At 41.3% G+C, this 22547-nt stretch overlaps 1 protein-coding gene across 1 annotated transcript in view; it reads left to right on the top strand.

Moving 5' to 3' along the window:
* The first annotated feature begins 261 nt into the window (after positions 1-261).
* The window catches only part of kcnk9 (potassium channel, subfamily K, member 9), a 58524-nt gene continuing 36238 nt past the window's right edge, over positions 262-22547 (top strand). The window contains exon 1 of the mRNA XM_064348235.1: positions 262-2173. Coding sequence (XP_064204305.1) covers positions 1585-2173 — 589 coding nt within the window. The 5' untranslated portion in view covers positions 262-1584. The remainder of the gene's footprint in view (positions 2174-22547) is intronic.

Below are 22547 nucleotides of genomic sequence, written 5' to 3'. Positions count from 1 at the left end.
AATGTAGAAAGCATTGTATGAGGCATGTCACACTGTAGGCGCGGACCAGAACCGTAAGTGCCCCGCCGTTGCTTCATAGAGACGCCCTCATTGGTGGGCAGAGAATGATTTGTCATTTCTTTGCCTTCATGGGAATAATATGGGATCACATGATTCTCCGAAAACCCCCAGTTATTATAATATGTTTATGAGTGGGAGTGGTCGGTTGAGGTGCGGGGGAGGGGGTGGGGGATGCTCGGAGAGAGGCAGGGATACCCGGGGGAGAGAGACGGACCACCGCAAGCACGTCCAACAGGAGAAACTACTGTACCGAGGACGTTTCTTAAAATAGAACGATACATGCAGAACCAATCTGAAGGAGCGTTCTCAACTGAGGACACTCTAAAGAAGATATAACATAATGGTTCTAAATGCTTATCTGTCAACGGACAAAAGCTGTAGCCTATATTAAACACTTAAGGAAACGTTTTTTTTTAAAATCAAAGTGCCTCTTTATATCTTCTGGAAAAAGTAACACTATTCCACGTTTAGATTGTTCCAATAATATAAACGAGAAACCTCTATTTTCTGTTAATTTCTTTGTATCCAACTTCAATATTTTCCGTCAAAACAGACGTCCGAGTAATTTCGATGTGCACACTTACGCCGCGTATTGGCTGAGAAGACAGTTGAAGGAACCAACAGGAGAATAACGGGGATTCTGTGAATTCTGGCTGGAATTTCCCCCTATCTCTCAGGCTTGCTTGAATCTGGATGTGGCTTGCACACCTTACGTACGGCGAGGATCTAAAGGGTCGCGAGGGCAGTTCATTCAAAGACAGGGTTTGTGTGGGAGCTGTTTAACTAATGATTCGTTATTCATGTTTGTCCTTGGTTTCAAAGGAGAGACATTTACTCTTGTTTTCCCTCTTCTTTATCCGTACCAGTTAAATGAAAATAGCCACTCGCCCGGAATCGGAGACAAGGAGTGAATTTTCAGCTTTTTTTTTTTTTTGAGAGCCTCTCCGCGTATGATTCCTTCTCGATCTAATTCACTGTAGGAACATCGCCTCTGATCATAGACCCCCCACGGCGATCATCCAGTAAGTTCCAATGTTCAGATCTTCTGTTAATTTCCCCTTTAACTCTTAAAACTCATATATGGTCGCCAAATCTGCAACGTGAGAGCCATGACTTTATGAGTTTCCCCAGTTTATTAAACAGCCTTATGGCGTTGCTTCGGATTTTCACAGTTTAATTTCAGTTCGTGGAAAACTGAGATTTTGCTTCCTAGGGCGTGTATACATATGGATGAAACGGCGACAAACAGGTTGGTGCTTACTGCCAGAAACTTCGAAAAAGATGTAGCCTACAACGATACTCTTCCTGCCACGTCTTCTTTCTCCTGGACCTGATTTGTTTTTACCAACTCCGGGGGATGCCACGGGCTAAAGCTGAAACAATTACATCAAAAACAAACCGACACATATTACACACGTGATAAAAAAATAACCTGAAATCGTTTTCATTTCGATCCTTTTCATTATACTGCAACATTGACTGTCGTATCACGAGAAACGTGGGCAATCTCTTTCCTGGTCGTTGATGGCACTACGCACCGAGAGGACTTGGTTTGGGCAGGTCTTGCGCAGAGTCTCTCGGCTGCAGGGCACCTGGTCCCGGCGATCGAGCAGTCTCTTGTGTCTCTCTTCTAACCAAGAACAGGATACGGGAACCTGTTACAGGGACCATAACCGTCCCCGTTGCTCCGGTATTCATCGCACTCATCATCACCAAAACCACAATATCTGTCCCCCTGGTTCCAATCGCTGCCAGAGCTTTCCTGACTGCTGCGCCTTTTTGGACAATCCGAGGGGACATGAACCCCTCACTCGCCGGTTCCTGGTGGCCATGAAGCGGCAGAACGTGCGGACCCTGTCCCTGATTATCTGCACGTTCACCTATCTCCTGGTTGGGGCGGCGGTGTTCGATGCTCTGGAATCGGATTTCGAAATGCGGGAGAAAGAGCAGCTTGAGGCCGAGGAAAAGCGACTCCAAGGGAAATACAACATAAGCGACGAAGACTACAGCAAACTGGAGACTATCATTATGGAGGCCGAGCCCCACAGAGCCGGGGTTCAGTGGAAATTTGCAGGCTCATTTTACTTTGCAATTACAGTCATCACCACTATAGGTAAGTTTGCTGTTAAAGTTTGCTTACCTTCAGTTACTTACGCGATTCCTACGTACTTTTGACATGAGTTAGAAATAACTTTTATATGCTTTTATTGTGGACGTTGAATTTAAGTGTCCGAGTCATAAGGCGATATAGCTGTACACTATACATGCTTTGCGACGTGTATTAAATCGTAGCCCACTGGACGGTGCATGGACCTTTTGCTGCAGCCGAAACCAACGTACAGCGTAAAGGACAAGTGGATACTTAATGTGCAACACGTATCAAGCTCACATACTGTCTTGGGTACTACCGTTTTCTTTGCTTTGTTTGGCGTATATTGTTTGTTCCCAGAAAGAGGAGAACTAGTAAAATAGTCCAAAAGGATGTTTGAAAACACAATATTCAATCATCCTGCATTGCCACCTGTCGATTTCATGTATGAGCCTGCAAAATCAATACTAATAACCTACATCATAAGTTTATTTGTATCTATATGAAAAGAGATGTAAATTATTACGTGGCAGTTTTAAGGGGTAGTGCATGTGATATGTTCAAGAACAAAAGACGATGTTCACAGATTTATGTAACTACAATCACGCAGTTTAGAGTATCCACCCTTTTATTCTACATCATTGACTTATTTCGGGATTAGATAATTTAGATACAAAAGTTATTTAAGAAGTAACCAACTAACATTTAATTGTATTCTTTATTCCAGAAACGTATCGCCAAAGCAGACCTGCTTTATCCTAACTTGAGTTGCAAGAAAAAAGGCGAATTTCTGTCTTGTTAGTTTCATTTGCATACAGTTAAAACAAAAACGCCACAATCCTGTGTCATTTTGTAGGTTCTGACATTTTGTGAATCTAACTAGTAGGCCTAGACGATTTGCACGGTCATATGCATGACATATCCTATTAGACTGTACCATACGAACTGCGTGGTGCTGAAGAACAGCTCCAGGATTTTATTTCGCCGAGGACCACATTAGGTTGCAAATGAGGTCCGGAAAGCCTCAAACATAGTTGCTATTGTGAGGTAGTTCTTATAACTTGTTCGCACGAGGACACACAGTATCAAACTGTATCAAACTACCAAACAACGATGGAACACTGCAGACTGCCACCGCTGTGTTTCAACGAAAAACATAGGTCACAGCGTTAAATGGGAACCTGGAATCTAAAATCTAGACATGAATAGCCTACCTTCTATTATATAAACATCCACTTCATCTCGTTGCTGGTATTTGAATGATTAGCCTAGTGTGGATGAATTAAAATGAATCAACAGCGGCTGATTTTGCAAAGATACTTAAATTAGGCCTACGTTTTTTATACATTGAATGCCCACAGGTGTTCTTTATAAAACTTCCGATTCAACTGAGAGCGTGCGGCTTTCCATTAATATGCATATAACATCAATAGACATTTAAACACGTTTTTTTTTCATCGCAGTTACAATTAGCTATAGCATATTTAGCCATTGACCGGGCAGCAACATATCTGACAATTTTTAAACAGGACTTGAATTGTTTTATTTATTTATTTTATCTCTGTAAATAAAAATAAGCATAGGCTACAGGCTAGCTATCGAATGTCAATACGGTCTGAAGTAAACACAATATTTTTGCAAGTTATTCAAATTTTTATATACTTCTTATGCTTTGGATAAATTTAAAAATGAGAATGAACGAGTATTTGGCATCGTGCTCTCCATTTTTGCGCACAATTCCTCCTGCCGAGTTTGATCAATATGCAGACCAGTTGTTGCTGAATTGTGGTGGAGGGATTTGTCAGAAAAAAAGTTTAGAAGAAAGAAGTAATGTTCAGCAATAATTGGAAGAGATGCAAGATCGTAGACATTTTGTTGCTGAACATTTTATGTGATTACTACAGTGTATGTGTTAGTGGTGGAGGGGGTGGGGGGGAGGACGTAATACAGGCATTCCCCTTTTCAGCGAATTGTCAACTGTTTTCTTCGATTGCTCTTGGAGGCAGCCATCTGCGGATGACGTCATGCTACTTGGTGATGTTAGGCTGTAATTGTAATTCGATGAGTCAAGGCCACAACACGTACTTCTACGAGTGTTTAATTTCAGATTACAGATGCTGTGGCGAGGAAGCAGCTGCAGCATTCGTAACAATCTTTACAAACTGCCACTACACTTCTGAAATGAAATACTCGTATTATAACTGTCAGAGAAGAACAGTTTTTCGAATAAGCAGAACTGTTCCTTACATTTTACCATTTTCTGTCTTTAATTCCTCAATATTACCGAATAATGGAGGGCTACTGCTACTGGGACTCTGTGGGTCTACACCTTTTAGAGGACTAACACGGGTTAAATATGTTTAACGTGTGCTGGTGTTATGGCAAATTTAAAATTATATAAAAACTGCAATCCCGTGCGAGTTCAGGCTATATAAAGCCTGACAGGACGAAAAACACTCACCCCCTGAACCAGTGAAGCAACAAGTCTCAATGTTTGTGCGTCGACCATGAAAAGATAATAAAACAGTTTGCTATTTAACATAGTTATTTTTCCTCATTTCTGATTTCCTTTGATTCTGTTCTGAAGTGCGCCGAAGTAAATAATGTTCATTTTGTTAAGACTGAGAGGCGTTTGGGATTATATGAGGCGAATGTTTCTTCTGCGACATACCTTCATGCCTTCTCTACCTTTTACTTGACACTTTGTAAGTCTCGTGCACGAACACCGTCTCCTTAGCACAGTGGTGGCGGACGTTATTTTTAAACATTTCCTGACCACGGCTGAAGTTACAGGTTCTGGTGCATTAATCTTATTAAAGTCTGAGATACAACTGCGTAATTCAAGGTAAACTGTCTTTGTATTGATTTTTTGTTGTTAGTGTTGTTATTGTTTCGAACAGCTCTCTTTCGATGTCATTTTCTGTGCTATAGTATTTATTATTATCTACCTCTTGTGCGGAAACTTCACCTGTGCGGGGTTAAAAAAACATCGCCTAAGGGTGCTCTCAGTAGGCTATCTAATGCGGAGAAAAAAGGGGGTTTAGGTTTATCGGCTATCGTGTTTTTCAACGCAAAATTAACATAGGCCTAATACCATCGAATAAATTCTGATTTTTGAAACAAGGAACGACCTGTTTCATAATCAATAACAATAACTAACCACAAAAAGAACATAGCTGCAGTAGACGATTCAAACATCATCCTTACTTCGAGTTGAAACGAGTAAGTACAGGTTGTTAAGATATACAACAGGCTACTTTACCTGGTGTTTGTGGTAAAATAAATAAATAAATAAAATCACTAGACACAATCTCTCATTGGTCAGTTTCTGAGAGTGTACTTTAAATTTTGGTCGTCACTCTTCATGATTATTAATTAATATTTTGTTATACAAGACATCTATTTAGTACTCTGGCACTGTTGGGCCTTATGCGTTACAGCTACACTAGACACAGACAATCAATTACTTCTTGAGAAGTCATTGCACTGATTGTACAAAACTCACCAAACAATATTGAATAATTGCTTTAATGATACACTACATTCCAAATTTGTGGTATTGCTTAATACTTAGCTTGTAACCACAGGGTTGCAGGTTGGACATCTGGGTAGACAGCTACTGTCATATACTTAGCTTGAATTAAATTGATTATATGTTCTACAAATGTATCATCTGTGGATGAGAGCTGAGGGCCTCACTAAAGATGCTGGCCTTGACAAACAAATGATTCAGGGAAATTTCAGACTAGTTCCAGTATAAACAACAGGAAGCTCAATTAGAGATTAGGCCTATGTTATTCTCTCTTGCTGTCTCATTGGACATCTATGAACTAACAGGCGGTATTTGCTTCAGGTCAGTGCAGTAAAATTTCCGTTGGTCACAACAGATGGCTGGGACAGGTACTGGAGTCTCTTTTTGTCCTGAATGCTATGGCATATGTGAAAATCTGGGTGTAACTTCTAAACAGTATATTAAAGAAGTGAAAACTTCATATGCTGCAACATGAAAATCTATAGCCACACAATTGTAACCAAGTGACCAGTTAGCTAGCTGGTATTATCCAGAAATAAGAAGTGGACAGACATATTTTGAGATACACTGTATTTCTCTTAACTGACCATGCAGTTGTCTTCAGAGCTGAACTTTCTAAACAAAGCCGGAAGCCAAACATGGGTCCTTAATACAACTTTATTTCACTACATTTTTAAAAAATCCATCAGTTTGATCTCTTAATTCTTCTCAGTTGTATTTGTGCAAAGGCCTCAGTAAACTCAGGACAGTGAAAATGCTGCATAGCACACGCAGAATTTTTCTTTAATCTCTTCCATCCACCAGCTGAGCTACATGTATGTAGTCATTGGTCTGGAGGACTACACTTCTCAGTCACATGATAGTCCAGAAGATGTGTGATGAGACAAGGGGAACCCTGTTGACCTAATCCTCCCTCTCTTTGCTACGATCAATTCTTAGTGGCACTGTGGACCTCCCATCTATAGTGGGCGCTGGTACAGTTTGGGTCTGATTAAAGACCATGTGACTTGTCCCTACACCAAGAACACTGCCCCCTAGAAAGCCCAGTTCACTCCCTTAACATGTAGAAGTGGCAAAAAGATAATAGTATTTCTGCCATGTTCTACAAATTTCTGGTTATATTTCATGTCATTGTGATGTACTTTTGTTACGTTTCTTTGTTTTTGGTTTTTGGAATATTGACTGAATGGTAGTGATTTAATGTGCTCCTTTTTGACCTTTCTTGTCTAAATAAGCTTTGCTTCTCAACAATAAAGATTAAGTTACCACCACTACCACTGCCTCTGCTGCTGCTACTGCTACTACTACTACTACTGCAGCTGCTGCTGCGGCTGCGACTACTACTGTTACCAGAGGTGGATAACCCGGCTTGAAAGAGTAAAAAGACTGGCCATTTATTTGCTCCACCACCATGCACTAAAACAGCTGATTCTAATTAGCATAACTCTTCAGCATGATGGGAGAACTAATTATTGTAACCAGCTGGTTTAGTGCATGTTGGTGGAGCAAATACATGGGCAGTCTTTTTACTCTTTGAAGCCGGGTTACCCACCTCTGACTGCTACTACAACTACCAGGCTACCGCTTAGTAGAAACACTAGAAATTTGAAGTTAAAATACCTCCTATCAAGACATATGATTTATTGGATTTTGAAGGCGTACAATCAAATGACTGTACACACAAAACATGCTTTCTTCTGTCATCACTGCCTTGCGCTATACATATATATTTTAAAGTAAATGGCTGTTGTATTGGAAAGCAACACAGCATCAGGTGGAAACAGAAACTCTGTGACCTTTAAATGGGGAAAAGTGCTATCTTTCTGATAAGCTTCTGTTCCTGCAGTGGATTATAAATAATGAGTCTAAATTTGCCTTGCCTTTATGAGTTAAGCATTACTATATGGCAAATCATGGTTATAGTTTACCTAACAAGCAATAATGGATACCATACACTGTACTGTAGAAAGCTGAAACCCATATAGATAGGTTTCTATATGATATGTTCCATTTTGACACGGTTGTTGGTGACACAGCAGTGGAACATTTATTTAAGCTGTTTAGAACAGGTTGGCCCCACCACCTCACATTGTACACAGTTAAGTTACACCGTGTCATCTATTACCTTCTGAGCTTGATCCACGGTCTTTAAATAGACTCCGTTAAGTCTTGGTGCGGAATTAATGGCCTGTACGTCTAGTGACTAATCACACTGGGATTTAACCTGCTGCCCCTACTGATGAGGACAAAGTACGAACAGTTACGGCCCTACAAGGCGTACTGCCTCTTTTAATTCCCCCCCCCCCCACCCCCCCACCCCACCCCACCCCACCCACCAATAATTCCCTGAGGTCCAATCGCGAGGCTCCGAGCATGTCTCAAGCCCTTTGCCTTATCATTAAATTCAGGCACAGTCCTCGCTGAAAGCTTTGCCGACATGCCAGCTATGTAACCCACAGGTCCGTGTGTCTCTCTGTGTATATCTCTAAAGCCAGAATATGTATTTTATGGCCGCCCATAGTGTGCGAAATCCCCGTGCACAAACGTACTGTGTAAACAGGCCTTCACGATGTGACCCGAGCAGATCTGTGTGGGTCGGTGCTCAGACATCAGAAATGGTGAAACCCTTACATACACAGCTGACCATCTGTGATGACTGGACAAAATCAGTTTTCATCACACAAAAATTCAAAGAGAGAGAGAGAGAGAGGGGCTTTACATGCCATTGGCTGTTATTGCAGTCAGGGACCCTCTCTCCTGGCGATTACTGGTTGAGTTCAATATGACATCCTATTTGAGGGTTAGTAACAAGCACAGCCGTAAGCAGGAAAGCATTCTAAATATGAGAGTCTACTTCAAAATCTTAATGCTAAACCCAAGGCCCATTTTATATTGGAAATACAAGTCTCTTCTTGTTACTCTTCTGTCTTCTTCTCATTTTTGTTTTAGCATAGCAGATTTGTGCAGTACTAGCTACGATGCATGATCACATGAATTGAAATCACACATTTAATGCCACAATATTTTGGCGTGGCAGTTACAAAGAATACTGAGCCAAGCCATGACTTTGTAATGAAATATATCAAAAAATGAGAGATTATAACAGAATTAAAATAAAACAAAATAAAATAAAATAGTGCCAACGAATGTCAATATTAAACAATGAAGGTGAGACAGTGGGTATAGAACTTCAAAGATTAAATAGAATGAATTCATAATGTACAAACAGTAGAAATGTTAGAGGTGAATGTTTAAAATTTTTTTTTTTTTTTTAAGAATTGTACATGAAACAGGTCACAAATGATCCATCTCTGTTTTGTCCACTGGAGGATTCTCATTTTCTCTGTTAGAAAACAGACGTTTCCCATTCAAACCAGTCCTTTTCATCTCTGCTGAGTCATCCTGTTTTCAGGTAATGTGGCTAGACTGTGGCATTTAGTATTCATAAAGATGATGTGTGGAAGAAAGTGCTGGTGAGGAAAAGAGAAGGTGTCGAGGTTATGTACAGCGGTGTGCTTTGAAGTGATGTTCTCAAAATAATAATCTATGTGACTGACAAGCCAATGAATTAAAAAGTAACACAGAAACAGGGAGAGAACAAAATAGCCACGTGACCCAGGGAGCAGAACAAACGACTGTTTCTGCTAAAAAAAAGGCATTGTATATTTCCATCATGTCTGCGGCACTAAATTCACTCTTCCACTCTCCAGGTTGCCAAGCGTCTGATATCCACCCCTTTCAGTGATTAATTGCTCTCACTGTTTTCCAGGTCTGGGGTTTGTGCTTCTCTGGGCAAACCCATGAAACCCTTGCCAAATGCCCAAAAACAATCATGCTTGCGGATATGCTCTTAGTAGTTTTTCTTTGGCATCATCGTGTCCTTCAGAACTCCTGCACATTCACAGCTTCTTTGCTTTAACAGTAGGCATCTCAGGAAGAGGCCTGCCATTCAAACTGGGCTCAACAATCTGTTAGCTCATGCAAAATACAGCCTAGATTGCCACTGTAAATAAAAGCACAGACCGCTCATCACATAAATAAACTTGTCCATGTTTGCTTTCTTCTGCCTGTCTGGCAGTCAGATTGTATTTGAGGCTTATAGATGACAGATGTTATTTGAATTTTTATTGAATTATGTTAGACATGCTGTGTAAGGCGTCTACGGGAAAAAGGATTGAATATTGTGATCATATAGGTGTTTGACTTTTGAGATAAATGAGCTAGGATGAGAAAGAATGATATCCTACCCCTTTGAATGATGTAGAATGGGATATTGTTTGTATGTTAGGTCCTCTGGTTCTACCTTCTTTTGATGGGCTGACCACAAATGTTGTTTTAATGGACTGTGGTTTCCATTCCTGAAAATCCACTCAGGCAGAATTGTGCTTGAGTGCAAAGTGGCATTCGACTCTGGGTGTTATTGTATGCAAAATGGGTGTGGTTAGGTTAGAATAAAGCCGAAGCATCGCTTTGCCTTGTAAATTGCAATGGGCTGCTCACTCTTCTAGTTCGTAGGCCCATGTACTGTAAACAGATACTTAAATATTTCCTGAAAGTCAAATGTGCTTTTGGCTGCGATGAGAGCCAAGCCCCTCCCATGGAAACAGTACCACTGTTTGTGTTGCTCTGAGAAACTGTCCTGCCATTGTGTGTTGATGAAGGGGGCGGGGGCAGCCACCCCTGTGAACCGGCACAGGTGCCGCGAGTCATGCACCCACCCCCCCCAGACCGAAGACTGAACCGCTTGCACCCGTCACTTGACTCCCGCCTGCGAATCACCACCTCCCGTGACGTTTTCGCCACGTTCTGTTTTTTTCTTTTTTCTTTTTTCTTTTTGCCATCTGTCACGGCCCACATTAGAGTGTCTTCGTGTTCTTAATGCATTCTTCTGTCACTTGTTTGCTCTGCTTTTATCCGGAAAGGTGTGGTTATTTTTAGGCATTTTGCCGGGCTGTTCTGTCGCTGAACTTTTATTACAGGTCCGCCTGAGAACCTTTGAGTAGCAAAAATGTTCGGTAGCCTGAGCCACTACAGTGAGCCATTCCAAAAAGGCAATGCACTATCAATCTGTTTTTCTGAATAATATAATCATAAAGCCTGCCTCCATAGCATTAGCAAGTAAATGTAACAGATGCTAATGTGCAGGGGTTAGGGTTTGATAGCTGTGTATTCATCACTGGTAATGCATCTTTGAAGAGAGCCAACGGCAGCAGCAAATATGTACCGGGCTCTCCGAGCAACACGCCACCGTTGACCTTTGTCTTTCGGCTGGCCCGATTATGGCATCGCTTCGGAGAGCGTGGAGGTGGACCTGGTGACTGCACGCAGAATCGCGGCTACTGGAAGCGTCAGGCTGAAGCAGTGCCACTGCGAGTCAGGCCGGGCGGTGCGGTCTCAGAGAGCCGGAGGGCCCAGGAGCCCCTGTGAGACGCGCGCTTGCGGGAAGCTCAGCCGAACGAGGACCGACGGGGCCCTCCAGCGCCGACGACTCGGGGGCCCCTGCCAGGTAAAGACGGATTTTGTTTTGTCAGGTGACATGCCACCGGTGCGCGGGACAGAAATGCTCCAAATCCTCAGTGCCTTATCCGGCTGGCGGGCCGGGCCCTCTTTGCTGATGATTGACAGCGCTCTGTGGGAGTAGCATTTTTGCAAGCCCTCTCTCTCTCACTCACCAATCCTGTACACAGACTGTAATCCTGAATGGATTTATTTTGTGGTGAGTGCAACACAGACAGATTTGGCAGTGCAGCTGTGCTTTGATTTCTGTAGGGACAGCATCCGCAGCACAATTACAACCGATCTCCCCTGAGAAGGGGGTACACCTCCAACAACAAGTGGGGCCCAGCCTCTAGGATTAGTTTGATGGCTTGGATCGTAAACGGGACTTCTGCAGACCATGTGCGCGATGCACAGAAATCTAACGTCTGTACACAGAGAAAGGATCCAATGAGGGATCGAGGACAGGGAGGCGTGGTCCATCACAAACCAATCATACGCAGGCTCTCTCACAAAATTTTGTCTTTGCCCTTTCACAGCCTGCGATTTGCTCTCTGAGGTCCCTAATTTATTGCCCCGCCACAGCTAACACGCACGAGTGAAGCTGGCCTCGTGAAGAGGGTTTTTTTCCCCCAGAAATGGACAATAATGTCTGGAGAAACACTGTAAGGGATATTTGTTGGAAAAAGGGGACGTGAAGTTCAGTCAATATTACTTTACAAAGCTCCAAGTCAATTATGCTCATTCTTTCTGGCAGGCAGGTTACAACAATTTGCTAAGTGGAAAGATGATTCTGGAAGCAGTGTCAAGATTCATTTAGATAATGACACACACACACACACACACACACACACACACACATATATATATATATATATAGACATTATCCCCCCCAAAAAATGTATTAATTTTCATTCCCCTGTGTACATTCTGTGGAGCACACAATGTCTCTTCCCCACTTTCATTTAAAATTGTTATGCATAAAAAGTCCTGATGTGTGCACATTACTTCAGATGCATTCCTTTGCATTTCAATAACTACATCATTCTGCACTCTGGGATTAAAAGCAGATTTACTAAATGAATTATTTTCATGATGCTAATGGGGTGCTTGCAATTCAGGGAGATTGTAATTCATTTACATGGTTTAACAAAACTGTGCCTGATCATTGGTAATAAATTAGCTAATGCTTTGTAAAACAGGCAACGCATGTAACACATGCAATTAAGCGGTAACTACTAACTACAAAGCATATTTTCTGTTTTATGCTACTCCAATTTCAACCTGGAAAAAGTAAGATCCCCAACTTAACCCATCCATAACCGTAAGACTGAATCATGACCCTAAGCCAAAAACACTACACAGTTAAAATGTTCAGTGTTAAATTAACTCTTACAGCATGTAATGTGGTCCCAATTCCACTATAAACTTTGTTGAATTAACACTGGACATGTTACTGTGTACCTCCTAAGTCTGGTTGAGTGATATACCTATATACTTTTACTCATGTACTCACTCTCACAATGCCTATGTACTCAAGGATACCAACTAATATCTATTGGCAACAGAATATAAAAGATGATTATTCCGGTCACAATGTTACTGTGAAAATAGGGCATTGGGCCCTAATGTGGAACAGGATTGTCGAATCAGCAATCTAAGTACAGGTACAATATAAACTATTGATTATTTCTGCTAATGTTGCAATTAAGGGTTTATGAGGTCCATAAATCTTCGGCATTCCAGGGCAACACTGCCATTGCTTACTACTGGACTAATGGTAATAATACCATGCAGTGAGTTTGCATGATGCATTCTTCTGTATCCCCTGAGCGTGTTACATTAATTAATATAATTAACAAAACAACATTTTTAAACCTTTCTCCCATCCACTAATCAGAGATTCAGTGAAATGTTCTCAATGCAGTGGTTCACATGGGCGGGAAAAGTGTACCATGATTAATAATGCATAAAACAATGCGGTTATTACTTTTAAATATTGATCTATGCCTTTTAAATATGCATAATGTAGGACATTTCAGTAATGAATAATCCAGGATTTAAAAAGTAGTGAAGTTAGATGTGCTGGTGGAAGTCTGCACAGCCTTTTAAACTTTGTGAAGAGAATGAATTTGTTTGTTGGATCTATCTATTGTCATCTTGTTATAAAATGCATTCAATTTGACTTTCATTTGTATTGTGAATGCGTTCAGAATTGGCATTCAGAGCACAATTCGTTCAGTGTTTTGTTATAAAAAGTCAACATAATCTTGCCTCACCATTTTATGTATTTGCATTTATGTATTTTTTGGATGTATACTACACGGTTTGTACATATTTTGGCATCACGGATTTGGATTTCTATCCCAGATGGAGTTAAGGTTGTCTCATTTTTCAAACACTCAAAACCCTCCACCACACGAAGAGACCAGTAATATACTTGCTATTGCCATTTATGGCATGAATGCTATGAATCTAAACTGACAACATAAGTGTCCATTGCACTTGCAGAATCTGTAGTTCTGATGTAAGAATGAAGAACTTCATAAACCCCCTAATGGATATTGCTTGGAGAAACCAAACCAGAGGTTTGCTGAACATTGATTGGTTCAAATCACTGAGTCACTGACAATACATAAAGTCTCCACCAGTTCTTACAGTACATTCAGAAAGACTCACTCTCCCACTATCACTTGGTTGGGTTGAGGGGATGTACATGCGTGTTTAAAAAGAAACAAGTTTCAGGGTCACAACAGTGAACCCACCTGTGACATGTCTGGAAGATCTTTTTCTTTCATTCAAATGAGAACCATGTTCCCCCCAATTATTACCCAATGAGCAAAAACTTGAATCTAGACACCTGGGGGAGGGGAAGGGGGAATCTAGGTTGAGAGACATTTTGACAAAAATGGACTAGATTAATCCCAATATAGCTCAGGTTTTTCCCCTGAAATAACCCGACTACAGTCTAGTTGGCTAGGAAATTCTCACCTTTCAACCAAACGTAGCCGAGTTTTCCCCTGAACACCAAGGCGGTGTTTCATTCGCTTTTTTACCACAAAAATGTGGTATTGTGATGAAATTTCCCTCTTGTGCAGTGTTTATCCGTTTTGGGCTGTATGAAAACACAGGACACAATCCAAGCCATGACATGTTACCTCGCTCGCTAATCCTGAGATTAGCCAGGAGCTTAATGATTCGTGAGTTTCTCCAAGAGTGCCTGGGAGTCTGGGGCCAGAACTCTCCCCGCTTCCGGTGTCACTTCACATCCTCATCTCGCAGCCGGTCTCACGTCATCCTTGTCATGTCCAGTCAGGATACCCATAACCCGCCTGAACTTTTCCCACGTAAACAGCACCATGTTTAGGTTGCATTTCTTGTTTTTGGTGCCCATTGTGTGGTGCTTTCAAAGGAGGGATCGGGTATTTGTCATATTTGTGTTTTTTTTAAATACCATCTAATGTATCATAGAACTACAGTGAGCTCCATAATGTTTGAGACAAAGACATTTTTTCTTGATTTGACTCTGTACTCTGTACCACAATTTTTGTGATTTGTAATTGAAAAATTCACATGTGGTTAAAGTAAAGTTTCTTTTTTGTACACTTTGGTTTCACCATGTAGAAATTGCAGCAATTTTATAACCCCCCCCCCCCATTTCAAGGCACTACAATATTTTGGTCATTATAATAATACTATGTTAACAAACTTTATGAAACTATTTGTCGTATGTTCTTTGCATGTAATGACTGCTTGAGGTTTGTGATCCTTCCCTGGTGATGCTCTGCCAGGCCTGCACTGCAGCCATCTTCAGCTATCGTTTGTTTTGGGGCTTGTAACCTTATGTTTTCTCTTCAGCATATAAAAAGCATGTTCAGTTGGATGCAGATCGGGTGAATGACAGTTAAGAATTTTCCAGTTTTTGGCTGTGAAGAACTCCACACTGCTACTTTAGCAGTAAGATTGTGATTACTCTCTTACTGTAAAGTGAAGCACTGTCCAATGAGTTTGGAGGAATTTGTCTGAACTTGAGCAGATGTGATGTTTCTGTACGCTTCAAATCATTCTGCTGCTGCTATCAGCAGTTACATCATCTATGAAGACAAGTCAGCTGTTGCCTGTGGCAGCCATACATACCCAAACCATAACAACCTACCACCATGTTTTACAGATGAGGTGGGGAGGTCTGCTTTGGATCTTGAGCAGGTCCCTTTGGCCTCCTCACTTTGCTCTTGCCATCACACCGATACAAATGAAATGAATCTTGGTGTCATCTGTCCAAAATACCTTTTTCCAGAACTCTGCAGGCTCTTTTAGGCACTTCTTAGCAAACTGTAACCTGGCCATCCTGTGTTTATGGCTAACTAGTGGTTTGCATCCTGCAGTGTAGCCTCTGTAGTTCTGTTTGTGAAATATTTTGTGGGCAGTAGTTACTGATACATCCATGCCCACATCCTGAACAGTGTTTCTAATCTGTTGGACAGGTGTTTGTTTTTTATGGTAATATGGTGAAAATCCTTTGGTGACCAACTTTAGAGGTCATCCTAGGCCTACCAGGCCATTTGTGATTACTTAATGATGTTCCAAACAGTTTGTGGTAAGCCTGAGGTTTAACCTATGTCTCTTTCTTATTTTACAGCCTCATAATGACTTGCTTGAATTTCATTGGCACAGTTCTGGTCTTCATGTTGACAAACGGCAATAACAGATTCCAAAGGCAATCAAAAGCCTAGAATCAAGACTAGACTCTGAATGATCTCTTATACCTGTACTAAAGTGAAGCCATTTGTCCTAAAAATTATGGTGCCCTGAAATGAAGGTTCATTATTCATTATTAACTGGCAGTTCATTATTATAAATTGATATGGAAAAAATTGTGTTTTAGATTAAATAAAAATTAGTTCACGGTATTTCACAACAATTTCATGAACAAAGTAAGCACTATGTTTTTTTTTTTAGTTTATAATAAATATTTTTCAACCCTTTTTTGCGATTCAGTGTTGTGCATGAAATTAATTGCACACTCACAAAAAATGAACAATGTTCAAAATGCCAACTGTGGTTAAACTTAAGAGGCCTTAACCTCTGACGGAGAAAGAGAAAATACTGTATTGAGAGATAAGCAGCTGTCACTGTCAAGTACTGGCTGTGTACCCCTGATTCACAGTATCTGGGAGGTTTATCTTAGTACAACAGATAAAACCCTCTGGTCATATTGACTGGTGTGTAAGGATATTATGGGTGCCCTTCCTTAGCTGCTCTGTGAGAGCATCTGTGCAGACACACCTGCTGTTAAAATGAAACAAGTAATCTTGTTGATAATTTTGTTATTTTACAGGGATTTCACCTTTGCATTTTTCGTCTTTCTAGATTCTTTGTGGAAGTTTCAACATAAAGTTGAAGTCCTGCTAGGGTATAGAATCAGCTTTTCTGGTTCTGTTCTGTAGTTTAAAAAAAATGTTGGCATATATCTGGATATTAAGGCTTTTTGAATTTTGGACAATTATATAATGACTATCTACTTGAAAGAGTAGGGGTTATATTTATAGTTTTGATTTCTAGTTTTGATGGAATTGAACTAAACCTGAGCTTCTTAACCATCTATCACATAGTGCATTATGTTTGCCTGTTAATTTTCATAGAACTATTATTTGACAGCTCGCTGGTATTGAAAAAGATTAAAATAAATAAATAAAAATAATAAATAATATAATAAATAATAAAAAATAAATTAATTAGTTGCCTGTCGTGATTACGTGTGATATGTTCTTTCGGTAACAAAGGCCTCAACAGCACCCTGAAAAAGTGGTGCTCTTCCAGTGGACTCTGACCAAAGGGGAAGCAAAGGGTTAACATCCATCACCACAGGGAGGCTGAGGTACTGTTAAGACTTGTGCCGGCTGCCTGTAATCAGATATGTGCACATAGCCAGTCCACTGCACAGAGAAATTAGCCTTTGAGGTTACCTTATTTATTTTCTCACAGTGGGGCCCTGGATGCGTCTTGCCTGCCCTTGAGGCCTGAAAAAAGGAGAAAAAAGAGAAAATATTAGATGTGGTGCTTCACAGCCGTGGCGCTTGGTGGACACATATGCTCTGCTGCACACCAAAATCTAAAGGAAGAGTATGGCTAAAACTGTGCTCACAGCACCACCTGCAGTAAACGGCAGAGACTACCATGCAAGATGTGCTTTGAGTGTGTGTGTGTATGTGTGGGTCTTTATGTGTGTGTGTGTGTGGGTGTGTGTGTGTCTGTGTGTGTGTGTGCCTGGATGTGTGTCTGCGTGGGGATGATTGTATGTGTGTCTGCATGTGTGCGTGTGTGTGTCTGCATGTGTGTGTCTGTAGCCTTGTGTCTGCGTGTGTGTGATAGTGTGTATGTCTGCATGTGTGTGTGCATGTGTATGTGTCTGCATGTCTGTGTCTGTGTGCGTGTCTGCGTGTGTGTGTGGGGTTGTGCGTGCGAGTGCATCTCTGTGTGTTGATCCTTCAAACAGTGAGTTTCTGGAAGATGTTTATAAATAGTAAATGTATAATACACAGTGAGGGTAGCCATTGAAATCTGGGTAAACATTTTCTGGGTTTCAAGTTCTGAATGGCATTTATTTTGTATTTATTTTATTTTATTTTTTTACATGAAGGGGATACACCTCATTAAGCTGAAAGACAGTCTAGTTTAAAGGATGGTGATATGTCCTGCCTTTTTACATTGGGAATTGGTTGTTTTTGTCACTGTGTTTGAATAGTGATGAAGCAACTACTGTGAACTCCATACTGTTTGGGACAAAGACTATTTTAGATTTGTAATCAAACAATTCACATTTTTAAACACCCACCCCCCCCTCCATTTCAGGACACCATAATGTTTGGGTGATATCAATGTTATGTAAACGACAGTAGTCATGTTTAGTACTTCGTGACATATCCTTTATATGTATTGAGTAATGGCTGCTTGATGTCTATAACCTGTAGACTTCACTAAGTGCTGAGTATCTGGCGTTGCTCTGCCAGGCCTGTATTACAGTCATCTTCAGATCCTGCTTGTTTTGGGGGCAAGTTGTGTTGTGTTTCATATGCTGAAGACAAAACCAATTTGATTCAGATCAGATGAATGACTTGGCCAGTCAATAATTTTCCAGTTGCTGGCTTTGAAAATCTCTTTTGTTACAATAGCAGTATGTTTGGCATCACTGTCTTGCTGTAGGATGTCCAAGTCCAATGAGTTTGGAGGCATTTGTTTGTATGGCCTCAAGTTCAATGTTTCTGTACAGTTCAAAATTCATTCTGCTGCTGCTACCCACAGTTACATTATCAACAAAGTCAAGTGAGCCAATATATGTAGCAGCCATACATACCCAAACCATAACACCCCCACCACCATGTTTCACATATGAGAGCGATGGGGAGGTGGGGTGTGGGGCTGCTTTGGATCTTGGGCAGTTCCTTTTGGCCTCCATACTGTGCTCTCGCCATCACTCTGATACAGGTCAAACTTGGTCTCATCTGTCCACAAGCCCTTTTCCAGAACTCTGCAGGGACTATAAATCAAAAATTGTGCAGTACAGCCCCAAATCAAGAAAAAATATGCCCTTGTCGCAAAAATCACAGAGTTCACTGTAGATTACAGTATGCAATATATATTAAAATCAGCAAAGCGTGGTCAAAGGTCTCTCCTCAATTAATCATACTTTTTAACATTTAACCTTATTCCAAGCATTTGACACATTTCTTATAATAAAATGGAAAATCAGAGGTTTGGTTTGTTCGGCACATTAAGATGATATAATTTGTGAAAAATAAAACCAATAATAGACTGGACTGTGTTCATGCTTTAATGGAAACATTTTTTAATTTCCATTTTTATTTTAAAGAGCATTATTGTGTAAGACATTTGGCATCAGTAAAAATTTAAACTTGCATCCTCAGTTCAAAGGGCACATTGCCAGGTAAAAACCAAATCAAGCAAGTTGTCAAAGTGCTGGAAATGGTGCGGTGTCTACCCCCCTTCCCTTTTAAGTGGTCTGCTTTTTATTAATGCATATGTTTATGTATATGATTCCTATAGATGCAACATTCCCATCCCGCACCCCTCACGTAACAACCCCATGTCCACCACCCACTGACACACAAAACTACTATTTAGAGTGGGGAAAGGGGAGGCATGTAATGGGAAAGAAATTATCAGACAAATAAACGAAAACCTCAATAAAGATGGACAGGATCTCATAAGATACATATACAGACAAGAGACAATCATTTAACTAGTGTTATTTGTTATATGGAAACCTGGGTTTGGATATCTCTATTACAAATTTTTATACAGACAAAGCAAACAAGAGGAGCAAAAAATGTCAGATGGTAACTGTCTCTTGGGAGCTATGCATGTATGGTTTGTCCATTCAGGTCTATTTGGGCAGAGAGATTTTTGTATGGGGTATTTCTCTTTGGTTCAAGTGTGAAACTGTAGAATTAACTCACCAGCAAGAATCACTGAATCGTGTCCAAATTTAACATTTTTTAATGAACAGTATTTATTATTTATTATTTGATTTTTGGAGAATGCTTTTATTATTTTTATTGAAATTTGGTCTGTGCACACTTGACATATGTTCTCACCCCTGCGGCTTAATTAACTTGAATTTAAAAAATGAGAGATTTTCTTTTTTAGATCATTGAGAGAAAATATGTACACACGAGCGCATTATTGCAAAAAGGAGCGCCCTGTTGCTGTTGCACTGCTGTCGGGCTGCATGTGTAGCGGGCCTGATGGTTCTTTTCTGCTGAGGAGTGAAAGTGAGAGAGAAGGTCAACTGAAGGGCAACGGAGACAAACGAGCCAGGGACGGCGAAATCAGAGTGTGCGCCGGGCTGGAGAGCGCATGACCGACCCCGGTTAAGTCATCAGACCCCGGGCGAGGGACACCGCGCCTCTCATACTGACCGCCGCCGTTTTCCACGGTATAAAAAAAGGCGAAAGGCTCAGAGTCCGCCTTGCGCAACGTTTAACGTGGCGAGTTAAAAGCAGCCCTTAATTGACAGTTACCAGGAGTCGCGCGGCTAATCTCTGCTGGCCTCCATTTGAAGGCGGACCAACTTCAATGTAGCTGAGCTTGCAAGGTTTCTTATTAAGGGGGGGTGGAAGGAGGGGGGCAGGAACAGAAAAGCATTGACACAGAGCTAACGGCTCTGTCTCCGCGCGGGCCGCGCGCTAATCCTTGTTGCTTAGCAGCGCCCAGAGACCCGGGCGCAGCGCGGAGCGTGGAATATTACTAGGTGGCAAGAGCCGCCTCGTGTTCACAAGAGGAAAGCATCGGCGCTCCAGCTTATTAAAAGAAAGATGCTAAAAAGTGGGATATCACAGCAGGGTGTGCTAATTTCCCCCATTATAAGCCCTCTCCTCCGCGCTCCTCTGGCGATGGTTGTTGAGGAACCCGCGGATGAGATTGCCCAGCGGGGACGGCACCTGAACGACCACCGGGGCGGATGAGTCGCGGGAGCCGCCTCGCCTGAAAAGTTCAAAACCCGGCGAGCCATTTTCCAATTGGGTGACCGCCCCCCGTGGCGTAAATCACTTAAGCGGGGGAGCGTCTGGCCGCGCAGAGGGGCTCAGATTGGGGCGATTCGCTCACCGGAGCCGCTCTGATTTACGGGGCCGGGGGCCGGTCTGGCTCCGGGTGATGTAACGGGGAGCGACAGGCGGGCGCTGTTATCGACGTGCGCGCGTAACCTTCCGCGCGGTCGCTCGCTCGCCCCCCTGAGATCGCGCGGCGGCGGCGGCGCTGGGCGTGTGGCCGCTCTTTGTTCCCGTCGCTCTCTGCTGTCGCTTTGGTCAAAGGCTCAGATCAAAAGGGGGGGTTAGATAATCCAGGCCCCACCGGGGTATTACAGACTCCCCTCTTCATGTGGAAGGTTATCGTCCTTGTCAGACAAACACACCGTGGAGTCAAGGGGTGTGTTTTCTTTCCTTGATTACAAGCTGAAGCGATACGGTCCAGGGCCAAGGTCCACCAGCTTACATTTCATACAGTAGTTTGTGAGTCAATCCCAAATTGTATCAATTCAAAATTCTGTCTCGTAGAATGTAGGATGTGGTGTTAGGTAAGCCTGCAGCTTTCTGTAGTCTGTAGAAAGAGGGCACCTACAGTACTTGGATGTTTCCACAGATGACCAGTACGTTTCCATACCTTTTGTAAGAAGTTGCACAAACTTCACTGCTCCACTGATACAATATTTACTTACATATTTACTTAGCTATCCCTGCATATTTCTGAAGATTTTATTAACAAAAAACATCTATTTCAATCTGTAAAATAAAAATGTCCCATTATTAAGCATACAATACACATTTGGGCTAATTATTAAAACATGAAGGGGTGAAAATATAACAATATCATAGCAATATACAATTACATAATTACATTAATACAATAATATACTGAAAAAAATCTTCGGTGTGGTTGTGTTGCGTAATTGTGTCTGATTGGCTGGATTCTTGAGTAGCACATTATTGTTTGTGTTTTTTTCTGAGCTGTGGAACAAATGTACTTGTCTGAGAACAATGTTATAAGTCATAACATGCCAATGCAGTGACCTAGCAATAAGTGTGATGCATTTACCTGTTAGTGCCATTTTTTCTTACAGTATGCAAAGCTTTATTTCCTGATTGGTCTTTTGTTGGACACTAGTCATTCTGGATGAGGGATGGGTGATAGTCAAATTTCTCTGCCACTTGGGTCCACTGTTGGTTTAGGCAACTAAATTTGCACCCATCCTGAAATATGTACGCCATTTTCCACAGAGCATTCTAAATGAACCGTTACCTGCCTAGCTTGCAGGATGTGTATTGCATATAACATTTGAAAACATTTGTAATACTGTGTACTGTCCCAGTATCTTATAGTCTCATTTGCATCTAATGGTTTCTTTGCACTTTGCCAGCTAGGTAGCTGTTGTTTGCAATCAATACATATTTCTGACATTGAACATTTATGTTTTTGGCCAGGTCATTGTTTGTTGGAAAACCCAGTTGGTAGCTCATGTTGACTTTTGCAATACATTTCACCAAGTAAACGTAAGTAGATTTATATGTATTGTATTTTGTACTGAAACAATACTATTATCTGCTACATGTTGCTCACAGTGCAAGATTTGGCTTTCATCTTATAAGAATATTGTGGAAATAGTCTTAAATTTGTATTTAAGTATTAATTGATATTAATAGTCAATGATGCTGTTCCAAAAGTTCTATATTTAGGTTTCGGGTCATATGCTATTGAAAGTGTTTTGAAACCCTTGAGCTTTCACCAATTTAGATAATTTGAAACAGCAAGTTCAGTGTGTTATAAAGCACCTCTCTCAGCTGATAACAATCT

This window comes from Anguilla rostrata, chromosome 8, assembly GCF_018555375.3.
Source record: "Anguilla rostrata isolate EN2019 chromosome 8, ASM1855537v3, whole genome shotgun sequence".
Taxonomy (NCBI): domain Eukaryota; kingdom Metazoa; phylum Chordata; class Actinopteri; order Anguilliformes; family Anguillidae; genus Anguilla; species Anguilla rostrata.
The sequence above is the reverse complement of the archived record's forward strand: the minus strand, read 5'-3'. Positions and strand labels throughout refer to the sequence as shown.